The following is a 23,561-nucleotide window of genomic DNA, read 5'->3' on the forward strand; positions in this document are numbered from 1 at the left end:
TGAGTAGTCCTTCCTTTCCTTTCCTTTCCTTTCCTTTCCTTTCCTTTCCTTTCCTTTCCTTTCCTCCTTTTCCTTCCTTCCTTCCTTCCTTCCTTCCTTCCTTCCTTCCTTCCTTCCTTCCTTCCTTCCTTCCTTCCTTCCTTCCTTCCTTCCTTCCTTCCCCTTCCTTCACCTTGCTCCTTCCTTCCCTCCCTCCTTCCTTCCTTCATCCTGGGGCTTGAATTCAGGGCCTGGGCACTGTCTCTGAGCTTCTTGTGCTCAAAGCTAGCACTCTACCACTTGAGCCACAGCACCACTTCTGACTTTCTGTTTATATGGGATTGAGGAATCAACCCAGGACTTCAAGTATACTAGGCAAGCACTCTACCACTAAGTCACATTCCCAACCCAAGCATTCCTTTCTATTCAAAGATCTAAGGATTATTTGTATTCTTACAGCTAATTAAGAATACTAGAATTTGGTATTAAATATTAACTTCTTTTTTCTTTTACAAGTTTACTTAAATTCTGAAAATTAGGCACCTGCTAACAAAATGAATAATGAAATTCCTATTTTTACTATGTTTCTTAGAATCAAATGGAAGCCAAGAATGTTAGGGGGAAAAAAATCAATCAATATCACTAGTTTGTGAATAAAAAAATTTTAAGCATTTAGGAATTAAACTAAATTAATTTAGTTCTCTTCAAGAAAAAGAAATTAAAGAACCAACTAGAGCTGTGTGCTGGTGGCTTGTGAGTCTAATCCTGGCTACTCAGAAGGTTGAGATCTGAGGATCACAGTTCAAAGCGAGCCTGGATAGGAAAGTCTGTGAAACTCTTATGTCCAATTAAGAATCAAAAAAAGCCAGCAGTGGAGCTGTGGCTCAAGTGATAGAGCACTAAGCTAGAGCAGCTCAGGGATATCACCCAGGCCATGAGGTTCAAGTCCCCGGACCAGCACCAAAAAAAAAAAAAGAAAAGAAAAGAAAGAAAAAAAATTATGGTTAAAGGTACATTTTTTGTTTGTTTTGCCAGTCCTGGAGCTTGAACTCAGGGCCTGAGCACTGTCCTTGGCTTCTTTTTGCTCAAAGCTAGCCCTCTACCACTTGAGGCACAGCGCCACTTCTGGCTTCCTCTATATATGTGGTGCTGAGGAATCGAACCCAGTGCTTCCTTCATTCTAGGCAAGCACTCTACCACTAAGCCAAATTCCCAGCCCCAAAAGGCGTATCTTAAGTACCACCATATGCAAGACCCTGGGATCAATTCCATACTACAAAAGAAAAAATAAAGTTGGGGTGAAAGAGGTTTTGACATAGCTGACAAAGAAAATAAAAAGGGAAAACATAAGTATATTACCAGAAAAACTAAGTTAGTAGTGAAATTGTTTACTACACTTCATGTATTTTCTGCCAAGTTGCAACAGTAATGATACCATCTACCTTGGTGGCGTCAGCTTCTTTGAAAATCATGTATGGTTCTGCACACTCTCCAATGTCTCCTTGCTGCAAGACCTTTTCTAGCTGTTAAGAGCAAAAAAATTAAAGCTTATTTAAAAATTAAAGTAAATTTTTTAATAAAAAAATGTAGTCCAGTCTGAAGTATAAGGATGGTTCAATATACTAACATCAGTTTAGTACATCACACATGAGCAGAATGATAGAGAAAAACAAAATCACACGATCATCTCAAATAATGCAGAAAAATACTCCTTTACTGCCAGAAACAGCCATGAACTAGGAAAATGAGGAAAGTATCTTAACGTAATAAAGACGTGGATATGAAATCCTACCACTAATATCATATTCAGTGGTGAAAAGGCTGAAAACTTTTCCTCTAAAATCAGGATAAGACATGAAAACTCACTTCTGAGTCTTATTCAAAAAAGTAGTAGAAGTCAAAATTAGGCCAGAAAATGAAATAGAAGTCATCTGAGTTAGAAAAGAAGAATTAAAATATCTCAGCAGATACTTTTTTTTATTTTTGCCAGTCCTAGGGCTTGCACTCAGGGCCTGCGCACTGTCCCTGGCTTCTTTTTGCTCAAGGCTAGCACTCTCCCACTTGAGCCACAGCACCACTTCCGGCTTTTTCTATATATGTGGTGCTGAGGAATTGGACCCAGGGCTTCATGTATGTGAGGCAAACACTGTACCGCTAGACCATATTCCCAGCCCCAGATACTATTCAATATGTATTTTAAATATTTTTTAAACCCATAAAGTGATGGTACAGGCATGTAATCCTAATACATGGAAGGCTAGACAGGAGGATCATGAGTTCAAGGTCTGTCTGGGTAAGATACTAAGTTCAAGGCTATACCAGGCTACACAGCAAAACTGCTTAAAAACAATTATCACAAGTAATAAATGAATTCAACAAAGTTATAGGATACTAATGATGAAGAATCTGAAAATAAAGTTAAAAAAAATTCCATTCACAATATTGTGAAAAAATGAAATATTCATGAATAGGCTTAACCAAGGAAGAAAAAGAAATTGTAAGCCCTGTGCTAGTGGCTCACATCTGTAATCCTAACAATTCAGGAGGCAGAGCTCTGAGGAATGCAGTTTAAAGCTAACCCAGGCAGGAAAGTCCATGAGACTCTTATATCCAATTAACTACCAAAATTCAGAAGTAGAACTATGGTTCAGTGGTAGAGCACTAGGCTTCAGCAAAACAAAAGTTCAGGGATAGTGCCCAGGCCTTCCCTGAGTTCCAGTCCTAGAATAGATACAAAAAAAAAAAAAAAATTCTATCTACTGAAAAATGAAAGACAAATAAATGAAAGCTCAAGCATGGACTGAAAGAATAAAATTATGATTTCAATACTGTCCAATGCTAATAATTAATGAAGTCCTCTTAAAAATGCCAATGATTTTTTTTCCTCAGGAATAGAAAAAAAATCTCATTTCATATAAAATCTAAAACAAAAATGGAATATGGCCTAGTGGTACAGTGCTCACCTCGCATACATGATGCCCTGGGTTCAATTCCTCAGCACCACATACATAGAAAAAGCCGGAAGTGGCGCTGTGGCTCAAGTGGTAGAGTGCTAGCCTTGAGCAAAAAGAAGCCAGGGACAGTGGTCAGGCCCTGAGTTCAGGCCCCAGTACTGGCAAAAAAAATAAAACAAAATGAAAACAAACATGAAAGAGTGAACAAGTTGGATTTTTCACATTTCCAGAAGAAATTTAGTACAAAGCACTACTAATCAAAATACTAATGTGAAGTGATTTTGGACAGGATGAAAGATGATTCTGTACAAGGTTGCAAGACCACTCAATAGAAAAGGAACAAACATTTCAATAAATATTGTTGTAGAAAACTGTGTATCCAAATACAAAATAATAAAGCTAGACTTTTACACAAACCAAAATGGATCAGAGACCTGAAACTAAGATATATGTTCTAAAACTACAGAACTCCTGGAGGAAAAGAACAAGGGAGGCGGCGGGGTAGGGAGGTTTCATGATACTGGATGTAGAAAAGATTTCTTGAATGACATCAAAAGTATATGCAGTATAAATAAAAATAGATAAACTAGACTGTATCAAAACTTACCTTTATCATAATGAAGGACAGAATAAAAAGAGAACATACAGAACAGGATAAAATTATCTGCCAAGCAATTGTCTGACTAGGAAATAGTATACTTGAACACATTAAGAACTCCAATAACTAACAAAAGAACAACCATATTAACAAGTAAGCAAAGGACCTGAACAGATACTTCTCCAAAGGGAAGCTCAATATCACAGATCATAAGAGAAATAAAAATCATGACTACACTGAGGTTATTATTTCACAACCATCACAGTGACTATTATAAAAAATTAAAAAATAGGGCTGGGAATATGCCTTAGTGGTAGAGTGCTTGCCTCGTATACATGAAGCCCTGGGTTTGGTTCCTCAGCACCACATACATATAAAAAGCCAGAAGTGACGCTGTGGCTCAAGTGGTAGATTGCTAGCCTGAGCAAAAAGAAGCCAAGGACAGTGGTCAGGCCCTGAGTTCAAGCTCCAGGACTGGCAAATAATAAATGAATGAATGAATGAATAAAAATCTCCACAGAAAATAACATGCGTTAGTGAGGATGAGAAATGGAAACCACATATACTGTCAGGGGTTATGAAATAAATATGCTGGTACTACAGTGAAAGAGTAACCTCTAGAGAATAATTTTAGAATCCAGCAGTATTTCTTCCAGATACAAATCCAAAAACATTGAAAGGATGAAAGTATTTATACACCCATGTCCATAACAGCATACTTCACAATAGTCAAAAGATAGAAATAACCCATTTGTCTGCCAACTTGAGTGATATACAAGTCAAAATTCAAATCTAAAAAGTGAATTGTAATTACTTTCAACATGCCATAGCTTCTATTGTTGATGATCCTCTTGTATCCCTTTCTGTGGTTGTCCCCGTGCTATCACTGTATCTCATCTGAGAACCCTGGATACTGTATATACTGGTATTAGAACCAGGGAAGTGAAAGGGAATACCAAAATCGAGAGACAAAGGATAAAAAGACAAACAACTCCAAAAGCAATCTTTGCAAAATCATTTGGTGTAAACCAACTGAACAACTCATGGGGGGAGAGGGAAAGGGGCAGGGGGAGGGGGAATGAGGGAGAAGGTAACAAATAGTACAAGATATGTACCCATGGCCTAACATGTGAAACTGTAACCCCTCTGTACATCACTTTGACAATAAATAAGTAATTATTATTTTTAAAAAAATCCAAAAAGTGAGATCTTCTATTAAAAAAAAAAAAAAACAGCACAAAGGACTGGAGGCATGGCTCAGGTTGTAGAGTGCCTACCTAGCAAGTACAAACAACTAAGTTCAAACCACAGTACATCACGCTCCCCCCACAAAAAAGAGGCACCTCTAGCTAAATCAATTGACCCCCAGCTAATTTACAGACCGTTGAAGGAATACACTTAAGGATACAGCTTAGGCTGATGACAATGACAAGGGCATGAACTAAATAAATCCTTATTGTTATATCCTATGAGAATATTATATATCAAGGGAATTTTTCTGTTAAGAAATAAAAACACTAAAGCCACGAGCCAAAATTAATCTTTCCTTCCCCTCCCTCCAAAAAAAGCTTGTAATAAACTACAAGGAATGAAAATGCCAAAATGAATTTCCTTTAAAATTTAAATAACAACTTCTTTCCTTTAAGTAGTAAAGAAAAGAGAGAGAGACAAAAACATTTCCTGCTTCCTGAGCAGGAAATGGAAGTTAAAGACTCCTTAAAACAATTTCCCTTGTTCTTTTTGAAATAAGAGAACTTCACTATATGTACATATATGTATTTATTTCTCTGTGTGTAAACATATACATTTATGCTTATGTCTGTATTTTACAAGTGGGATCACAAGGTATATAGTTTTGAACCAAACTCTTTCTTTATTAAACATTGTTTCATACATGAAATTCTATAACATTAATCTTCTAAGTCATAGCTCTCATGGATGTAATATTTTATTGTATGAATGTACTATGATTTACCTCCCTAGTACTTTATACTGAATATATACATTCAACTTTTATTCTTTACTCTGAGGCCAACAAAATTTTTTTACTAAAGAATCATATTTTCATGCAACCAATATTCCAATCATCTTTATTTTACCAGTTCATTCCCTCTAACACGTTCTATTTTATGAAAATCTACCATTTTCTCTATGTAAAGTAACTGTACTTGTTTTTATTCATTTTAGAACTTTACTCAAATGAATACTTTTTAAGATAATTGCTGCTTAATCTTTGGTTGCTCATTGTAACTAAGATGAATTTTGACCAGAATTCCTAAGAATGTATTGAGCAATTAGAACAATATTCCTATAAGTAAAGAGGATTTATTTTGCAACAATCCATTTTAAAACCTCATTACAAAATTCATTATCTGTATATGCTAACTTTATATCAATAAAGGAACTAAGGAATATATTTTAAGCTACTTTCAAAGTTAATTTAAGGTAAATTATTCTTTAGATTACACTAAGTAGCATAGTAATCTTTTGTTTTGTTTTTGTTTTTTGCCAGTCCTGGGGCTTGAACTTAGGATCTGAGCACTGTCCCTGGCTTCTTTTTGCTCAAAGCTAGCACTCTACCACTTGAGCTACAGTGCCATTTCCAGCTTTTTCTATATATGTAGTGCTGAGGAATTGAACCCAGGGCTTCATGTATACAAGGCGAACACTTTACCACTAGGCCATATTCCCATCCCCATCGTAATCTTTAGATTTTTAGAACTTTCTGTTTGTATATTTATTTATTTTCAACAAGATCTTCACTGTGTAGTCAGGTTGCCTTCAAGCTTAAGATCCTCTGGTCTTTGCATCATAAATGCTGGAATTATAGTCATATGCCATCACACTTGATAATAATTATTATTCTTAATTAGCAGATATTTAAATCATAATATTCTATAATTTAAATGACTTAGCTTTTAGTATTTAATGACTTAGAAACTGGGTAATATGCTGGGCACCACCTATAATCCTAGCTACTCAGGAAGGTGAGATCTGAGGATTATGGTTTAAAGCCAGCCCAGGTAGAAAAGTCTATGAGACGCCTACCTCCAATTAACCACCAGAAAACCAGACATGGCGCTGTGGCTCAAGTGGTAGAGCTGAAGAGCTCAGGAATAGCACCCAGGTACAGAGTTCAAGCCCCACAACAGACAACAACAACAAAGAAAAAAAAAAAAAAAAGGAAAGAGGGAGGGAGGCAGGGAGGAAGGGAGGCAGGGAGGAAGGGAGGAAGGGAGGAAGGGAGGAAGGGAGGAAGGGAGGAAGGGAGGGAGGGAGGGAGGGAGGGAGGGAGGGAGAGGGGGGAGAGAGAGAGAGAAAGAGAGGGAGAGAGAAAGAAAGAAAGAAGCAAACTGGGTAACACAGTTGTAGAACAGCTCCTGCTTGTTTTCTGCTAGACCTGGAGCTTGAACTTCGGGTATGGGCACTGTCCCTGAGCTTTTTCATCTAAGGTGCTCTACCAGTGACCACAGTGCCACTTTCAGCTTCTTGGTGGTTAAGAGTCTCACTTTCCTGTCTAGGCTGTCTTCAAGACTTGATCCTCAGATCTCTGCCTCCTGAGTAACTAGGATTACAGGCATGAGCCACCGGCACCCAGCTTGAAGACACTTTTTTAAAAGATGGTTTACATTTAAAGCAGTAAACTTCATGTAGATTAGATTACTCTCTTTTATTGGGTGGGCCACATCCAGTCTGTTGTAGGGCTTAAGAGAAAAGACAGAGTATTCTATTCTGGAGGAATGCATTCTCTTCAACAACTCAAGACTGTAGCTTGGAAATCCTCCAGGGTTTCTAGTTTGGTATTCTGTGGACCTAAGACTCAACATTACAAAATCAAAACTCTTACCTGAATTTGTAGTCTGCCTGTCTGCCCCACAAATTTTAGACTTTTTCATGATCACATGAAGTAATGTCCTAAAATAAATCCAGACTGTTTCTCACAGAATCCTGACTAATAATTTAACTCCCCAAGAAAAATTAGGCAGTATTTCAACATATGGCTAATATTTGTGTTATAGAATATCAAGACCAAAAACTAAAGGCCAAATCTTTGCCTTTGAAATGTGCAATACTAGTAGGAAAAGACTACTTGATACTATACAATAAACAAATATATTTAACATTATTCTTACCTTTATTACAAGAAAAACATCTTGGGAAGGATAAGTTATGGAAAAAATAGCGGATCTTGCCAGGGTGGTAATGGCAGCCGGTGGTATATGTGGACGTAACAATCCTTTCATCTGCTCAGAATTAAGGTCGAAATAAAAATTTTCTGAAATCTAAGAGATATAATTATATATTAAATTACAAGTCTATAGTTTCTTTCTTTTAAATTCACATATATCACATATACCTAGTCACATATTAAGACATTATGCTCTTTTAGTTCATCTCATATTGTACTGGGAATAATCTTTTTATGTCTAAATTAAAGCAAAAGAAATACATAAGCTATCTAGACTTTAATAAACTTTTTCTAAAGCATCATATCCCAAATTCCAATTAAAAATTTAACCTCCAATAAGTTATGCAAATAATCACTGAAATAAATGTCTAATTTGGAATATTATATTATTTCCTTTCATTTTACCTAAGTAATACAAGCTAATGGAGCAGAATTCTGCTAAAGAAATCCAAAATATGTTGAATGTTAACAGAACAAGTCAATGAAGGCACTCCAAGATTCTATTACACACTAGGCTTAGAAAAACAACTTAAGAAATGTAAAGACAGACCCTGAAAAATAAACATAAGACATCAAAGTAAAACTAAGATTATTATCTAAGATATTTAAAATATACATAGACTGTCCTCAACCTGTTGAGAAGTTATGTTAACAAAATACAAGCACCATTCATACTTTTTATATAAGGGTTTACTATTCAATTGTTTTGTCTATTCCTTAAATTGAGAGAAAGTTATTTTTGCTACTTCTTTTTGTTGTACTGTACTGGTATTGGAGCTTGAAATGAGGGCCTCATCGTCTCACTGGCTCTTTTTGCACAAGGTTGGTGTTCTATGACTTAAGACATACCTCCAACCTTGTCTTTTTGCTGGTTAGTTGGAGATAAAAGTCTCATAAAAGGTTCACAACTGTAATCCTAGCTACTCGGGCTGAGATCTGAAGATTTCAGCCCAGGAAAGGAAGTATGAGATCCTTATCGCTAATTAAACCACTAAAAAGCTTGAAGTGGAGCTATGGCTCAGTGGGAGAGAACTAGTCTTGAGCAGAAAAGTTCAAAGGGACAGCACCCAGACCCTGTGTTCAAGCCCCAGCAATGGCACTCACAAACACACACATAAACATGTCTCAAGGACTTTTCTGATCTGGCTCTCTTTGTACCATGATCCTCAGATCTCAGCTAAGATTACAATTATAAGCCACCAGTGTCTAACTTTGGAACTCATCAAAACCAATTCTCAACTACAATATTTTACAGCAAAAAAAAATTTAAGTAATTTTGATAAATTACATTTCAAGTGCTGTTGTAAAACACACATAACCTTACCTTTTTCTTTTCCTTGACATCATATAAAGCCAGACTTGCAAAAATGGGCTCAATTTCAATCTCAAACCTTTATGAAGAAAAAGGTAAACTAATTTTAAAATACATAAAAAGATATAGCTAGAGAGAAAAATTCTGATTAGACACTAAATATTCTCAGTACCTTGCACTTTCTACAACTGGGCCTTTGTCCACATTATACCTTTTTCATAAAATACACTTGTCCATACAGATTTTTCCATCTCAATTAAACATAAAAATGTAACCTTCCTTCATTTCTCTAGCTACCTTTCCTTTTTTTTGGCCAGTCCTGGGCCGTGAACTCAGGACCTGAGCACTGTCCCTGGCTTCTTTTTTGCTCAAGGCTAGCACTCTGCCACTTGAGCCACAGCGCCACTTCTGGCCATTTTTCTGTATATGTGGTGCTGAGGAATTGAACCCAGGGCCTCATGTATATGAGGCAAGCACTCTTGCCACTAGGCCATATTCCCAGCCCCTAGCTACCTTTCCTATCATAGCATTTTATGTCCATTTGGCAGTACTAATCAGTCTCTCTTTCTCTTATAATTAAGTTTTTTATGTATATAAATGTGTTTATATGTTCAAGAAATAAAGCCCTTTTTTTTTCAGAATGTAAGTCAAATATTCAATGCAGAAAGCTTTAAAAATACAATTTAAATACTCCAACAACAGAAGCATTCAAAATTCTAACATAAGGTGCTAGGAATGTGGCTTAGTGGTAGAGAGCTTGTCTAGCATGCATGAAGCCCTGGATTTGATTCCTCAGCACCACATGAACAGAAAAAGCTGGAAATGGCGCTATGGCTCAAGAGGTAGAAACAGTGCTCAAGCCGAGTGCAAACCCCAGGACTGGAAAGAAAAAATAAAATTCTACTATATCACCATATGGAAATAACCGTAATTAATGATTTAGTGACTATCTAGAAATTTCTCTATGTTTAAAATGAATATTCTTTAGAAAAAAGACACAGTATACATAATATCTGGTCTTCTGCTTTATTTTATTATCTTTAAGTAGGTATACAAGGAGTTGACATTTAACAAAGCAGTTTATGAGTACAATGCATCTTAACAAATGTCAACTCTTTCAATTATTTTATTTTATTTTTTTGGTCAGTCTTAGGACTTGAACTTGGGGTCTGAGCACTGTCCCTGAGCTCTTTTTGCTAAAGGCTCTACCACTTTGAGCCACAGCTCCACTTCTGGTGTTCTGGTGGTTAATTAGAGATAAAAGTTTCATGGACTTTCCTGCCCAGGCTGGCTTTGAACCACAATCCTCAGATCTCAGCCTCCTAACTAGCTAGGATTACAGGTGACGTGAGGCACTAGTGCCCAGCAAATTTCATAACTTTGAATGTTGGCATAGTAATTGCCATTTTATGAAAATGTCAACCTTTATAACTATGCATAAGTTTAGATGTTTCTTTTATTCCCAATAACAAGAAATTATATAAAGTAAACAGTAAATATTTATTGACTGAAATAATACTGAACGTAAAGTTAAATAAAAATCTAGAGAACTAATGATTATCAAACAAGAATGATTTTGCACCTGAAGGACCATCAGGCAATAGCTAGAGACATTACCTTTCTAGTTACCTCATCAGCAGAAATAGTGCTGGCATTTCACAAGATTAGAATGTACATCCTACGCAGTACTATACAAAGAGCTTTAGGGACAAAAATGTCAACACTGCTGGAATTGTAATAGCACCACTCTATAGCACTGGTTTTTTAAAGAGTTAACAAGTTAGGGTCTATGTAAGAGGTCATATTTCTATTGGGCTGAAACTTAAATAAAAAACCATTAACAATGATTTGCACAGAATCTGAGGGCAACAATATAAGGTGCTATTATCCAGAACTAGCAACAGTACAGTCATCACCAACCTGACAGAACACACAATGAAAAACCCAGAGAGAAGATAGAAGAATAGCGGTTCCTTGATAGAAACCATGGCCTTGGGGAGGAAAAAACCAAAGTGACTCAGTAGGAAAAAGTGAATACTCACCTCATCTCATTCTCTTTTATCCTTTAGCTTCATGCTTAGGCTTTTCTTACCAAAACCCAGACAGAAGCCAAAAGAAAAGTGATCTTAGTGACCGTCATTACTTGTCAGCTTCTTTAAAATCTACTCTACAACCCTTGATGGTGGTATTACAATGGGTAAGAGTATTTCAATAGATTTTTTTTTCATGTAGTTATTGATCCCTTTTGGCCTATTTTTCTATTCTGGATATCCCCATATTGTCAAATGTATACACTGGAAATACTTCCCATTCTATGGCTTGTCTTCATTCTCTTACATGTATTGATGAACAAAAATTGCCAATTTTAATGAAGCAAAACATATGAATAGGGCTGGGAATGTGGCTTAGTGATAGAGTGCTTGCCTAGCATGCATAGAGCCCTGGATTCAATTCCTCAGTAACACATAAACAGAAAAAGCCAGAAGTGGCACTGCGGCTCAAGAGGTAGAGTGCTAGCCTTGAGCAAAGGAAGGTCAGGGACAGTGTCCAGGCCTTGAGCTCAAGCCCCAGGACTGGCAAAAAGAAAAACAACAACAACAACAAAAAAAAAACCAAACATATGGACAGACTGAGGGGTGTAGGTCAGTGGGAAGATGACTTGCCTAATATACAATCCCAGTTCCACAAGGAAGAAAAGGCCAAAAGGAAGGAAAAGTATTTAGGGGTAGTACTCTTTATGACACCTTAAAAATTATTTACCATAAATTCATAAAGATATTTCTATAGCCTTTTAGAAACTTTACCAGCTGTCTTTCAGATATACGTCTACTATTAGTTTGTAAATAACTTTTTGCATATGGTACAAGGTAGTAGTCAAGATTTCTTTTATATCATAGACATACATACATACAGAGACAGGTAAGCAGACAAAAGCAAACACAGAAAAAGAGAGTGATGAAAGTGCTTTAAAATGTATTAAGAGGAAAACTGGACAGACCTGTAAATATAACAAAACCAACTGACCTATATACCAGGTTAATCTACTGGTGAACTATAAATAATGGATATGATCTGAGAAAAATGAGACCTGTAAATTATACCTTAATAAAGTTATTTTTTTTAAAGAAGAACCCTAAATTTCTGCCATGTAAGTTACCCAATCTACTGTATTCTGATATGGCAGCCAAATCATATTGATAGAAGTATGGGCTTACTTTCTGGGGGATAAATGTGACCTAAAATTAGACAGTCATAGTCATTGCATAACACTATGAACATACTCTTATAATTTATTCACTTTAAAAAGATGAAGGTTTCAATGTATAACTAAATTACAATAAAGATGTTTTAAAATTCTAAGTACAATAGCTCAGTGGCTCATGACTATAATCGTAGCTACTCAGAAAGCTTAGATTTGAGGATCAAGGCTCAAAACCAGCTGGGCAGGAAAGTCCCTATGACACTTATCTCCAATTAACCACAAAAAAGCCAGAAGTGGAGCTGTGGCTCAAGTGGAAGAATGCTAGTCTTAAGCAAAAAAGTTCAGGGACAGTGCTCAGGATGAGTTCAAGCCCATGGACCAGCACCAAGAAGAAAAAAATAGTAAACACAGTAAAATGTTTGGTGAGCAGATATTCAGAACTATCTTTAATATTTCTGAGATACAAAAATACCTTAAATATTTTCACTTAAATCTACCTAACAGGTTTTTTGATAAATGTAACCAAGTATAGTAAGACCTAGGTTCCAAGGAAAAAAAATTGGCATAATCATACAGAAAAGTGATCTGTCTCTGTGAATTTCTTCATAGAAAAAATATTAATTGAAACATTTTTTCTTATTTCAGAGCTCATAATTAATGTGTAATATTAACAAATTTAATGAAAAGAACAGAGTTTATTTTTCTGATATTGCTTAATATTGAGCTTATCAGCCAATTTCTACTAATCCTTTTGAATTCAACTTGTAAAAATGAAGATAGTATCTATCTTTTAGAATTACTCTGAAAACAGCATGGAATAAACATAAAGCAATCTGCAAAGCAGAATATAAGTGTAAGATAAATCACGACATTGAGGTCAGAAGTCACTTAACTTTTAAAGGCATGTCCTCAGGGTCTTTTGTGTTTAGTGTGTTTTTCAGACAGGATCTGGTGCTAACTTTGCTGGTCTCAAACTGCAATCTTCCCTCTGCATGCCTATCAGCAGGATTACAGAGATGTGCTGCCACACCAAACCTCACTTAACATTTTTAAAGAAGAAACCATAATACACTTACCACAAAGATTTTCATGTGACAAAATATAAAATCAGCTTTTTAAAGATATTTCTCAGTAGAGAATAGTTGGTAAATACCAGAAATTTCAGTGAACGTTTTGCTAAATTTTAAAACTATACATCTTCAGCAAAGAATTATTTTTACTTGTGAACCAAAAATTCTCTAAAGCTCACCTTCATACATTATTTACACATTATGTTTGAATACTGAATAGTATGTAAAATGAAATACAAAAAATACTTCTCAAGAAGATGTTAAGTATATGTACAGATACATAAGCATATAGGCATATGTATAAGTATAAACTCTATTAAGATTTTGTTACAGTAATAATCAAAATATTACTCCAGAAAGTAAAGGTTATAACAGTTCAAGAAATACTCACTTGAGAGACAGACATTTTACAAGAAGTCTTTGACCAAAATGCTCTTTGGGTACATCAGGAACACTAAGCCGTTCTATTGGTTCTTCCTATAATTAAGAAGCAACACCAAAATGACTTTGCCAATCATATTTTAACCTTTTACAATTTACTTTTTAAAGAAATTCCTTTACTTCTGTGTTTACAAACATGGGAAAAATGAACTAATAGTCAACCACAGTTTAATAACTTCTGATCATGTGTGCTTAATTCACAGAAGTTACATGTTCTAGCACGAAAACTGTAATTCACTTATGTAAGTTTCAGTAAAATTGTTTGTTCCTGATATTATTGAAATATATATAAATCACACTCCTAAAAGCTATATATTAATAATCACTTATTTTTAATATGCAAAATTAGTACCTCATCTGGTGATGGATGCAAAGCAAAAAGCTCCTTGTGACGATTTGATTTCCTTTGCTCATCATTCTGACGGTCTATTTCTTCATTTGGAGTCCGATCAAGTAAATTAGGAAGCAAAGCATCAGGAAGTGAATTCTTCAGGTCAAAGATACTGCAGGCCCAGCTACCTCTTGGAGTATCATCTATTGACATTGAACGTCTTTTAAGATCATCCTGTCATGTAAAACATTAGATGATGAGTATACAAATTATTTTTAAATATTTTCTTATAGTCATTGAAGAATAAAAGTATTACTTGCTCATCCTGATAGCTGCTGCCATCTGGAGCTTCATCAGATTCAAAGACTTGTTTGGGCAAACCTTTTTGTCTTTCTTTCTGTTTATCCAATGTATTGGGATTAAATCCTGTTCCCAGTTTATGGTATCTATTCAAAATAAAATAGAAAAATAAACAACTTTTGGAGATTTATCTCTTTTTCAGCACCATCATGTAATAAGCCAATTGTTCACATTACTTTCAACATAACAAGGACTTATTCTAGCAGTCTTGAATGAATTAGAGGTTTAAAATTTTTTCTGTTGAAGACAAATCTTAACTAAATCTTAAGCCAATCTTAGCTACACAGAAGGCTGAGATCTGAGAGAGAGGAAGATGGCACCGCCACAGTAGGGAGGCAGCCCAACTCGCTCCAACTTGAATAGCAAGCTGGGAACTCCAGCAACCAACACCCCATCAAGAAAGCAGCAAAGGGCTGGGGATATAGCCTAGTGGCAAGAGTGCCTGCCTCGGATACACGAGGCCCTAGGTTCGATTCCCCAGCACCACATATACAGAAAACGGCCAGAAGCGGCGCTGTGGCTCAAGTGGCAGAGTGCTAGCCTTGAGCGGGAAGAAGCCGGGGACAGTGCTCAGGCCCTGAGTCCAAGGCCCAGGACTGGCAAAAAAAAAAAAAAAGAACGCAGCAAAACCAGCAGCCAGAAGCAGAGGAGAAATGCAGGAAACGAAAAGGAACAAAAAAAGAAGAGCCTATAACCTGCACAGAGTCGGAGAATCTCCGGGGTACCCTCCCCCCACCCGCCGACCCTGGTCCGAAAAGGGCCAGGCTGGGAAAGGGGACCGGGCAAACAGCAGACCCACTGTGGAAAAGTCACGCCAGAAGCGCAGAGTCCAGACAGCGGGACTCCACGAAACCCACTGGGAGCGTGGACCTAGACAGACAGAGGTGACAGGAAGTTCGGGACTGCATGACCAGGATCGCACATGATCGGAAGAGGAACAGAGCGGTGCAGAAGGGGAGAGCCGGGGCGCCCATAAATTCATATGGAACAGCAAAAGACCTAGAATAGCCAAAGCAATTCTAGGCAAAAAAAAGCAGTGCAGGAGGTATCACAATACCAGACTTCAAGCTCTACTATAGGGCCATCATAACAAAAACAGCCTGGTATTGGTATAAAAACAGACCTGAAGACCAATGGATTAGAATTGATGATCCAGAAATAAAACCACACTTACAGTCAGCTGATATTCGATAAAGGAGCTAAAGACATACAATGGAATAAACAGAGCCTCTTCAACTATTGGTGCTGGGAAAACTAGGCAGCCATATGCAGAAAACTCAAAGTAGACCCAAGCCTATCACCATGCACCAAGATCAACTCAAAATGGATCAAGGACCTCAATATCAGACCTGAATCCTTGAAACTACTGAAGGACAGAGTAGGAAAGATGCTAGAACTTATAGGCACAGGAAGGAACTTCCTGAATAGAGTCCCAGGGGCACAACAAATAGGGGAGAGACTCGACAAATGGGACTAGTACAAATTAAAGTTTCTGCACAGCTAAGGACACAGCCACCAAAATTGAAAGACAGCCAACCATATGGGAAAGGATCTTTACCAGCACAGCAACAGACAAAGGCCTACTATCTGTCATCTACGGAGAACTCAAAAAACTAAGCCCCTCCAAGTCCAATAAACCAATTAGGAAATGGGCAAAGGAGCTAAAGAGAGACTTCACAAGAGAAGACATAAAAATGGCAAAGAAGCATATGAGGAAATGTTCAACATCCCTGGTAGTAAAGGAAATGCAAATAAAAACAACCCTGAGATACCACCTCACTCCAGTTAGAATGGCCTATACTCTGAACTCAGGCAACAACAAATGCTGGAGGGGGTGCGGGGAAAGAGGAACCCTTCTCCATTGTTGGGGGGAGTGCAAATTAGTACAACCACTTTGGAGAACAGTATGGAGGTTTCTCAAAAAGCTCAACATAGACCTACCTTATGACCCAGCCATACCACTCCTAGGCATCTATCCTGAACAACAGGTCCCAAGATATCAAAAAGACATCTGCACTTCCATGTTTATCGCTGCACAATCCACAATAGCCAAAATACGGAAACAACCTAGATGCCCCTCCACAGATGAATGGATCCAAAAATATGGTACCTATACACAATAGAATACTACATAGCGATTAGGAATGGTGAAATATCGTTATTCGGAGGGAAATGGTCAGAACTTGAACAAATAATGTTGAAGGAGACAAGCCTAGAACACAGAAAACAAAGGGGCATGTTCTCCCTGATATATGACTGTTAAGATGGGGTGACGGAGAGACAGTAGAGACCAGGACTGTGAAACCAAAAACTGCTTGTCAAATGGTATTTCCCACAGGACTGGGTCAGCAACCCAACATTATGTAACTAAAACCAAACAACTACTCAACATATAAAGTTCAAAAATTGACCTCTCAGTGGAAAAGCTCAAAAGCTATGTATGTACATTCATATAAGACTACTGTCGACATATGGTCTAGTATCGACATTACATTTAAAGCACTAGGCAAATTTTCTTGGGCGTAGGCCACTGGGCTACTGTATATGTTCTTGGTACATTGTGTATTGTATATATGTCTACCTGACCCAGGGAAGGGAAAGACAAACAGGGGGTAAGATATCACAAGAAATGTACACACTGCCCTACTGTGTAACTGTACCCTTTTTGCACAACACCTTGTCAAAAATTTGTATTTAATTAATAAATAAATTACAAAAAAAACTAGAAAAAGAAAAAAAGAAGGCTGAGATCTGAGTGTCTCTGTTTGAAGTCAGCCCAGCAAGAAAAATCCTCAAGACTCTTATTTCTAATTAGCAAAAAGCTAGAACTAGAGGTCTGGCTCAAGTGGTAGAGAACCAGTGGTGAAGAGAAAAAGCTGATTGAGAGCTTGAGGGCCTGAGTTCAGGCCCCAGTACAAGAATGAATGTACAAGCACACACACGTACGTGTGCACACACACCAAATCCATTCAAAAATTATGAATTTCTAGAAATAAAATCATATTTTCCTCAATTCCCACCAAGTGCACATAATTAAATTGTATTTTCAATTCAGAGCATAGGTCAATAAAAGAAAACATTGGGAAGCCACACTTTAAAAAAATGAGACTGCACACTGATGGCTCACACCTGTAATCCTAGCTACTCGGGAGGCTGAGATCTAAAGACCATGGTTCAAAGCCAGCCCAGGCAGGAAAGTCTGTGAAACTATTATCTCCAACTAACCACCAGAAAACAAGAAATGGGGCTGTGGCTCAAAGTAGTAGAGTGCTAGCTTTGAGCACAAAAGTTCAGGGACAGTGCGCAGGCCCTGAGTTCAAGCCCCATGACTGACAAAACAACAATAACAATAAAAATAAGAGTAATTGAAATAAAATGAGAAGGTAGGAAACATGTATTACATTAGCAATAAAAATGTAAAGTTAACAGGATCCATAAAACACTAAAAAGTTAAGAAATTTCTCAACTCATTTTGTATAAAAGATCTTAATCTAAAGCCTCCAACTTATAAAATGAACAATAAAATCTATACACGATTGTACACATATATACACACATACATGTGTATATATACACAATGAGAAAGAAAGGGAGATAAGAGAATATGAAGATAGACAAGACAGGTAGGTAAGAACTGTTTTATTAGTCAGTCATGGGGCTTAAACTCAGGGTCTGAGCACTATCCCTAAGCTTTTTCACTCAAAGCTAGCTAATAAAACTGAAGAACCAGGGGTGGGCCTGGTAGCTAATAACTATAATCTCAACTCTTTGGGAGGCAGAGATCAGGAGTATCACAATTCACAGTCAGCCCAGACCCTCCTTCCATCTTAATACATAAACCAGGCATGATGATACACACCTGTAATCCTAGCTACCCACAAGTGAGATAACTTTCTGAGGCTAGCCCTGGGCAAAAATGTGAGACCCTATTTGAAAAATAACTCAAGTAAAAAAAGGGCTGAGGGCATAGATTATGAGATAAGAGTGCTTGCCTAGTAAGGGTGAGGCCCTAAGTAGAAAACAAAACAAAACAAAAAGAAAATCATTAACAAAAAATACCAAAAACTGATAAAAAAAAAAAAAAACAGTTCATGATTCAACATCTCACAGAAGCAAACACAAAATTGAAGGAATATTTCAATTGGAAAAAAACAATTATATAATGACTGGGAAGGTGGTATGGTTCTTGTTATCAGTTAATCTATAAAATTATTTTTAAAAATCGTGTTCGATATAAATTATTCATTCCCTGCCTTGTTGCTAAAGCTATTAAAATGGCAATGATATACGGGGCTGGGGATATGGCCTAGTGGCAAGAGTGCCTGCCTCATATACATGAGGCCCTGGGTTCGATTCCCCAGCACCACATATACAGAAAATGGCCAGAAGTGGCGCTGTGGCTCAAGTGGCAGAGTGCTAGCCTTGAGGAAAAAGAAGCCAGGGACAGTGCTCAGGCCCTGAGTCCAAGCCCCAGGACTGGCAAAAAAAAAAAAAAAAAAAAAAATGGCAATGATATGATATTACCACAGCTCAGCTACAAAATAAAAGTATTTTTCTCTAGAAGAACTAAAATAAAGACATTCAATATAGTAATATGAAAGATCTTATTTCACAGATATACTAATCTTACATGAAATGTTTCAAGTGCCTTAAATTAATTACATATATATTATATAAATTATATAGTTGCATATGTAAGCTATTCTGACAAATCAGAAGAGTGTGCATCCTTTCTGTCTTAAAAACTTAAACAGTACTGAAATCAAGATTGCTGAAAAGTGAAGTGCCAGACTTTGAAGTCAGGCCCCATTTTACCACGTGAACCCCATTTTACCACGTGAACCCTATTTTAGAATCGAACCCTGAGCCAATCAGATTTGTACCTGTGTCCTAATCTTGCTTGCTTGAACACCTGATTATTGTAACCTTGTTCTTGGCCTTTATAAGCCCTGTGTAATCACAGCTCGGGGCTCCCTCCTAACCTCCGCTGTGTCGGTGGATAGGACCAGGCCCGAGTTGCAGCTCGCTTAAATAAAGCCTTGCCTTGCTTTTGCATTTCGGAATGTCAGAGTCTCGGTGGTCTTCTTGGTGGTGGTCTTGCGACTTGGCACAACATTTGGGGGCTCGTCCGGGATGGCCCCAGAGACCCCCGAGACCCCAGACTCCGAAGGTAAGAAAATAGGGCAGTTCATTCTGTGTGTCTGTGTCTGTGTGATTTGTAGTTTTGTTTTCTGTTTAGGCCAGCTGCTTGAATCTGAACCTGTAGGTAGTGAAGGACCAGCCGGAGTGGACACGCTCGTATGGGCAGTCCTGGGGGACTTGGGGGACACTTCAAGCCCTCCACAAGGGGCTCAGGCTTCCCACTACCACCCTGAACCTGAAGGACTGGACCGGGAGGCCCTTCTAACGGGCGCCTATCTAGTCCACTCTATATTCAGGGTTGTCTGGTCCGCTCCTACACAGGAACGGGAGAGAGAGAGCCTCAAGACTGTGTGGTCTGCCCCCTCACAGGGGCAGGAGAGACTCAGTGAGACTGTGTGGTCTGCCCCCTCACAGGGGCAGGAGAGACACAGTGAGACTGTGTGGTCTGCCTCCTCACAGGGGCAGGAGAGACACAATCGAACCTGTAAGCCGCGGCTCCCTAAGTCTGTCTGTAAGTGTTGTCTGGTCTTTGTGCCTGTGATTATTTTTGTGTGTTTCTTTCTTGCGCTGTGCCTGACTGACAAACGGATGATGGGGAACGTTCCTTCCTCTCCCCTGGACTTGACTTTAGCTCACTGGAAAGATGTACAGGTGACAGCCCACAATCAGTCAATCAGTGAGAGTGTCCGGAAAAAAGAACTCTAGGGGGACCCCCACCCAGCCTTCTTAAGCAGAAAATTGTTTGGTGCGCTAAAATGTTTTACTAAAACTATCAAGCCCTGGAAAATGAGTCTGGAGAATGCTAAAATCATTTGTTAAAGCTTTTTGTCTTAAAATGTACGGCCGATGCTTATTCTGCATGCCTTAAGACCTTTTGAAAATGTATGTGTGTGTGCATGTGTGAGTGTGAACATGTTCAAGACTGCAGTATGATGCAAAACTAAGTTTGTTTAAAGTCAAAGGGTCATCAAGTTTGGGTATTATCAAATGCTTTAAAGGATTTCTCAGGGTTCTTTAATTAAAAATTTAAAAAAAAATCAGCTAAGTGTCAGAAATTTGGATTTTAAAGGGATATATATATACTAAACTAATGGGGATAGAAGTAAACTCTCATTAACTCTATGTATGTAGGAAGAAATGGCAAAATGGGCCAATGTTTCTCACTAATATATTGGAAAGCTGAATGGATTAGTATTTCTAATTGTAATTCTTGCATTAAGGAAAAATTCAAAGGTCTTCATGCCATGCAGTAACTGGGACTGAAGAAAAAAAAAAAAAAAAAAGAGGCTCTTTTGCAACAAGCAGCCCATAGGCAAAGGACGGCACCTGGTTTCAGAATGCCTGTGACCTTCAGTTTTTCCGATGCAGATAAAAGGTAAAACGTTGCTAGTGTTAAAAAGGCTTTGGAAATCAAGAATACATTTCTAGATAAGAAATTTGGAAGTAAAATTGTCCTAAATAATTATTGCAAAGTGAGAAAAGGAGAATTATGGCTACCAAAATGTTTAATTGCCATTCCAGCTTCTTTGTAGGTTTTTTGTAACCGTTTCCAGCAGGCCCACAGAGAAGCACAGGTGATTCCTACAAGTTTGTCGAGATCTAATACTGACCCTTAATAAGTTCCAGGTAAGAGAGCATGCTTAAAAACTACTTCTGTGTGGACCACCTTGTTGCTTATAATTGGAGTAAAGTGGCCCCTTATAAGACTCACTGATCTGAATCTGCGGTTCAAAGCCAGCCCAGGCAAAGAAAGGTCCCTGTGAGAGACTTGTCTCTAATCAGCCAGCAGAGTGCTGGGAACAGAGTTGTGTGGAGCTCAAAGTGGTAGGGCACTAGTCTTGAGCTGGAGAGCTGGGGGACAGCGCTCGGGCCCTGAGTCCAAGTCGAGTGGAAAGTCACTCCTCCTGGGACAAAAGTGATGGAGCATCCAGAGGCAGTAAGCCACTGCATTGATGGCAGAGATGGTGTCAGATCCTAGAGACACTCCTGTTTGGCCTTTCAAAAGTTAATCAAAGCCGGGAAGTCCTAGAAGAATAGTTCATAAGCATGCCTTTCCAATCCCATGTCTGTCTACTGGGCAGGAACTTGCCAGTCATCTGTGGTAGTGGTTAGTAAGGGTAAGTTTGTCAAATGAGAGGATAGATTGAAATCTCAACCCTCCGCATTTACTCAAAGCTCTGACTGGCAGTAAGAATTTTAAGCTGATACATCTGTTTAGGAAAGAAAGCTTGTAGACCTGAGATTGTGTCCTTATTGAGATCTGTTAAAGGCCTGTCAGCTTGCCAATGCCCCCAATCAACAGATTACTAAAGGAGCTCGCCTCTGTGGGAATAGGCCAGGCATGTATTGGGAAGTAGATTTCACAGAAATTACAAATATTTGCTAGTTTTTGTAGACACCTTTTCAGGATGGGTTGAAGCCTATCCAACAAAGCATGAGACTGCGAATGTAGTGGCTAAGAAGGTCCTGAAAGAAATCCTACCCAGGCATGCCTTCCCATCCACCACTGGGTCAGACAACGGACAGGCTTTCGTCTCAAAAGTAAGTCAGGGAATAGCTGCAGCACTGGGGACGGATTGGAAATTGCATTGTGCTTATAGACCCCAGAGTTCAGGACAGGTAGAAAAAATGAATCGGACTCTAAAAGAAACCTTAACTAAACTGGCCTTAGAGACTGGCGCAGACTGGGTGTCACTCCTTCCTTTTGCTCTGCTTAGAGTAAGAAATTCTCCCTATCACCTTGGCTTTACTCCTTTGGAAATAATGTACGGGTATGCCCCACCCATTATCCCTAGCCTTCAGACTGAATTGCTTGCTGATTTGGATGATGCTGAATTTTTGTGTAAACTCAATTATTTGCAGCTCGTGCACAAGAATATGTGACCCCAACTTAAGGCATTATATGATTCTGCTTCTGTCCCTACCCCCCATTTATTCAGACCAGGGGACTGAAATCCTTAGAACCACGGTGGAAGGAACCCTAGACAGCATCGCCACTTGGGTTCATTGCTTCCACGCCAGGCCAGCTGACCCCTTTGCCCTGGACGACGACTACCGTGGTGGAACATGGGAGGTCTCCAAGCACCCAACTCAGCCGCTTCGCCTTTACCTCAAGAAAAGAAAGTTAGACTGAATATTGTTATAATTTCCTTTTTGCCTTCTTTCCTTACTACCCTGGCTAGTGTTGATGTTATTTTGGCAGCTCACTCCAAAGTGAGGTGACCCCCTTATTTTAGGTAGTTTTGGACTTGCTCAGGAATACGGGTATAGCCACCCGACCCTTAGAGCACAGCTGAGAAGTTTATGTATTATTTTGTTGCTTACATTTGGATACTAAACACTATACAGCTAATGGTAAGTCTGTATAGCTGAAAGTTAATTTTCAGTTTTCAGTAATCCTGCAGTCCCTTGGTAAAGTAGACTAAGGTTATAGGTTCCTGGCTAGGTAAGGTCAACGCCCCTGAGTCAGCCTGAAGAAGTTACAGAAGATGGATGATCTTCACCCATCAGCCCCCCTTTAAAACAGAGGGACCAGAGTTGTTTTTGGGAAGATGAGGCAGGATAAACTAGAGGCACGCAAAACAGAAGTACAGAGACTATACTTGTAAGAAATGGTGACAGGCCCTTTGGTTACTACATTGGGCCCTACTGGCCCATGCCTTACCTCTATATCATCCCCTAGACATGCAAGCCATTGAAATGGACAGAATGGAGCCATGATTGGCTCCCAAGGTACCAAAAAGAAAAAGGGGGAAATGAAGTGCCAGACTTTGAAGTCAGGCCCCATTTTACCACGTGAACCCTATTTTAGAATCGAACCCTGAGCCAATCAGATTTGTACCTGTGTCCTAATCTTGCTTGCTTGAACACCTGATTGTTGTAACCTTGTTCTTGGCCTTTATAAGCCCTGTGTAATCACAGCTCGGGGCTCCCTCCTAACCTCCGCTGTGTCGGTGGATAGGACCAGGCCCGAGTTGCAGCTC

General features: G+C 38.5%; 1 protein-coding gene across 5 annotated transcripts in view; it reads right to left on the reverse strand.

The window, feature by feature from the left end:
- Dock7 (dedicator of cytokinesis 7) overlaps positions 1-23,561 on the reverse strand; it is a 181,058-nt gene that overhangs the window by 133,440 nt on the left and 24,057 nt on the right. For all 5 annotated transcript variants that reach the window (XM_048351454.1, XM_048351453.1, XM_048351452.1 and 2 more), the window contains exons 5-10: positions 14,393-14,522; positions 14,098-14,310; positions 13,696-13,781; positions 9,045-9,111; positions 7,665-7,814; positions 1,422-1,502 (exon numbers count right to left, since the gene is read on the reverse strand). In XM_048351454.1, the coding sequence (XP_048207411.1) occupies positions 1,422-1,502; positions 7,665-7,814; positions 9,045-9,111; positions 13,696-13,781; positions 14,098-14,310; positions 14,393-14,522 (727 nt within the window). The remainder of the gene's footprint in view (positions 1-1,421; positions 1,503-7,664; positions 7,815-9,044; positions 9,112-13,695; positions 13,782-14,097; positions 14,311-14,392; positions 14,523-23,561) is intronic.

Source organism: Perognathus longimembris, chromosome 7 (genome assembly GCF_023159225.1).
Source record: "Perognathus longimembris pacificus isolate PPM17 chromosome 7, ASM2315922v1, whole genome shotgun sequence".
NCBI lineage: Eukaryota > Metazoa > Chordata > Mammalia > Rodentia > Heteromyidae > Perognathus > Perognathus longimembris.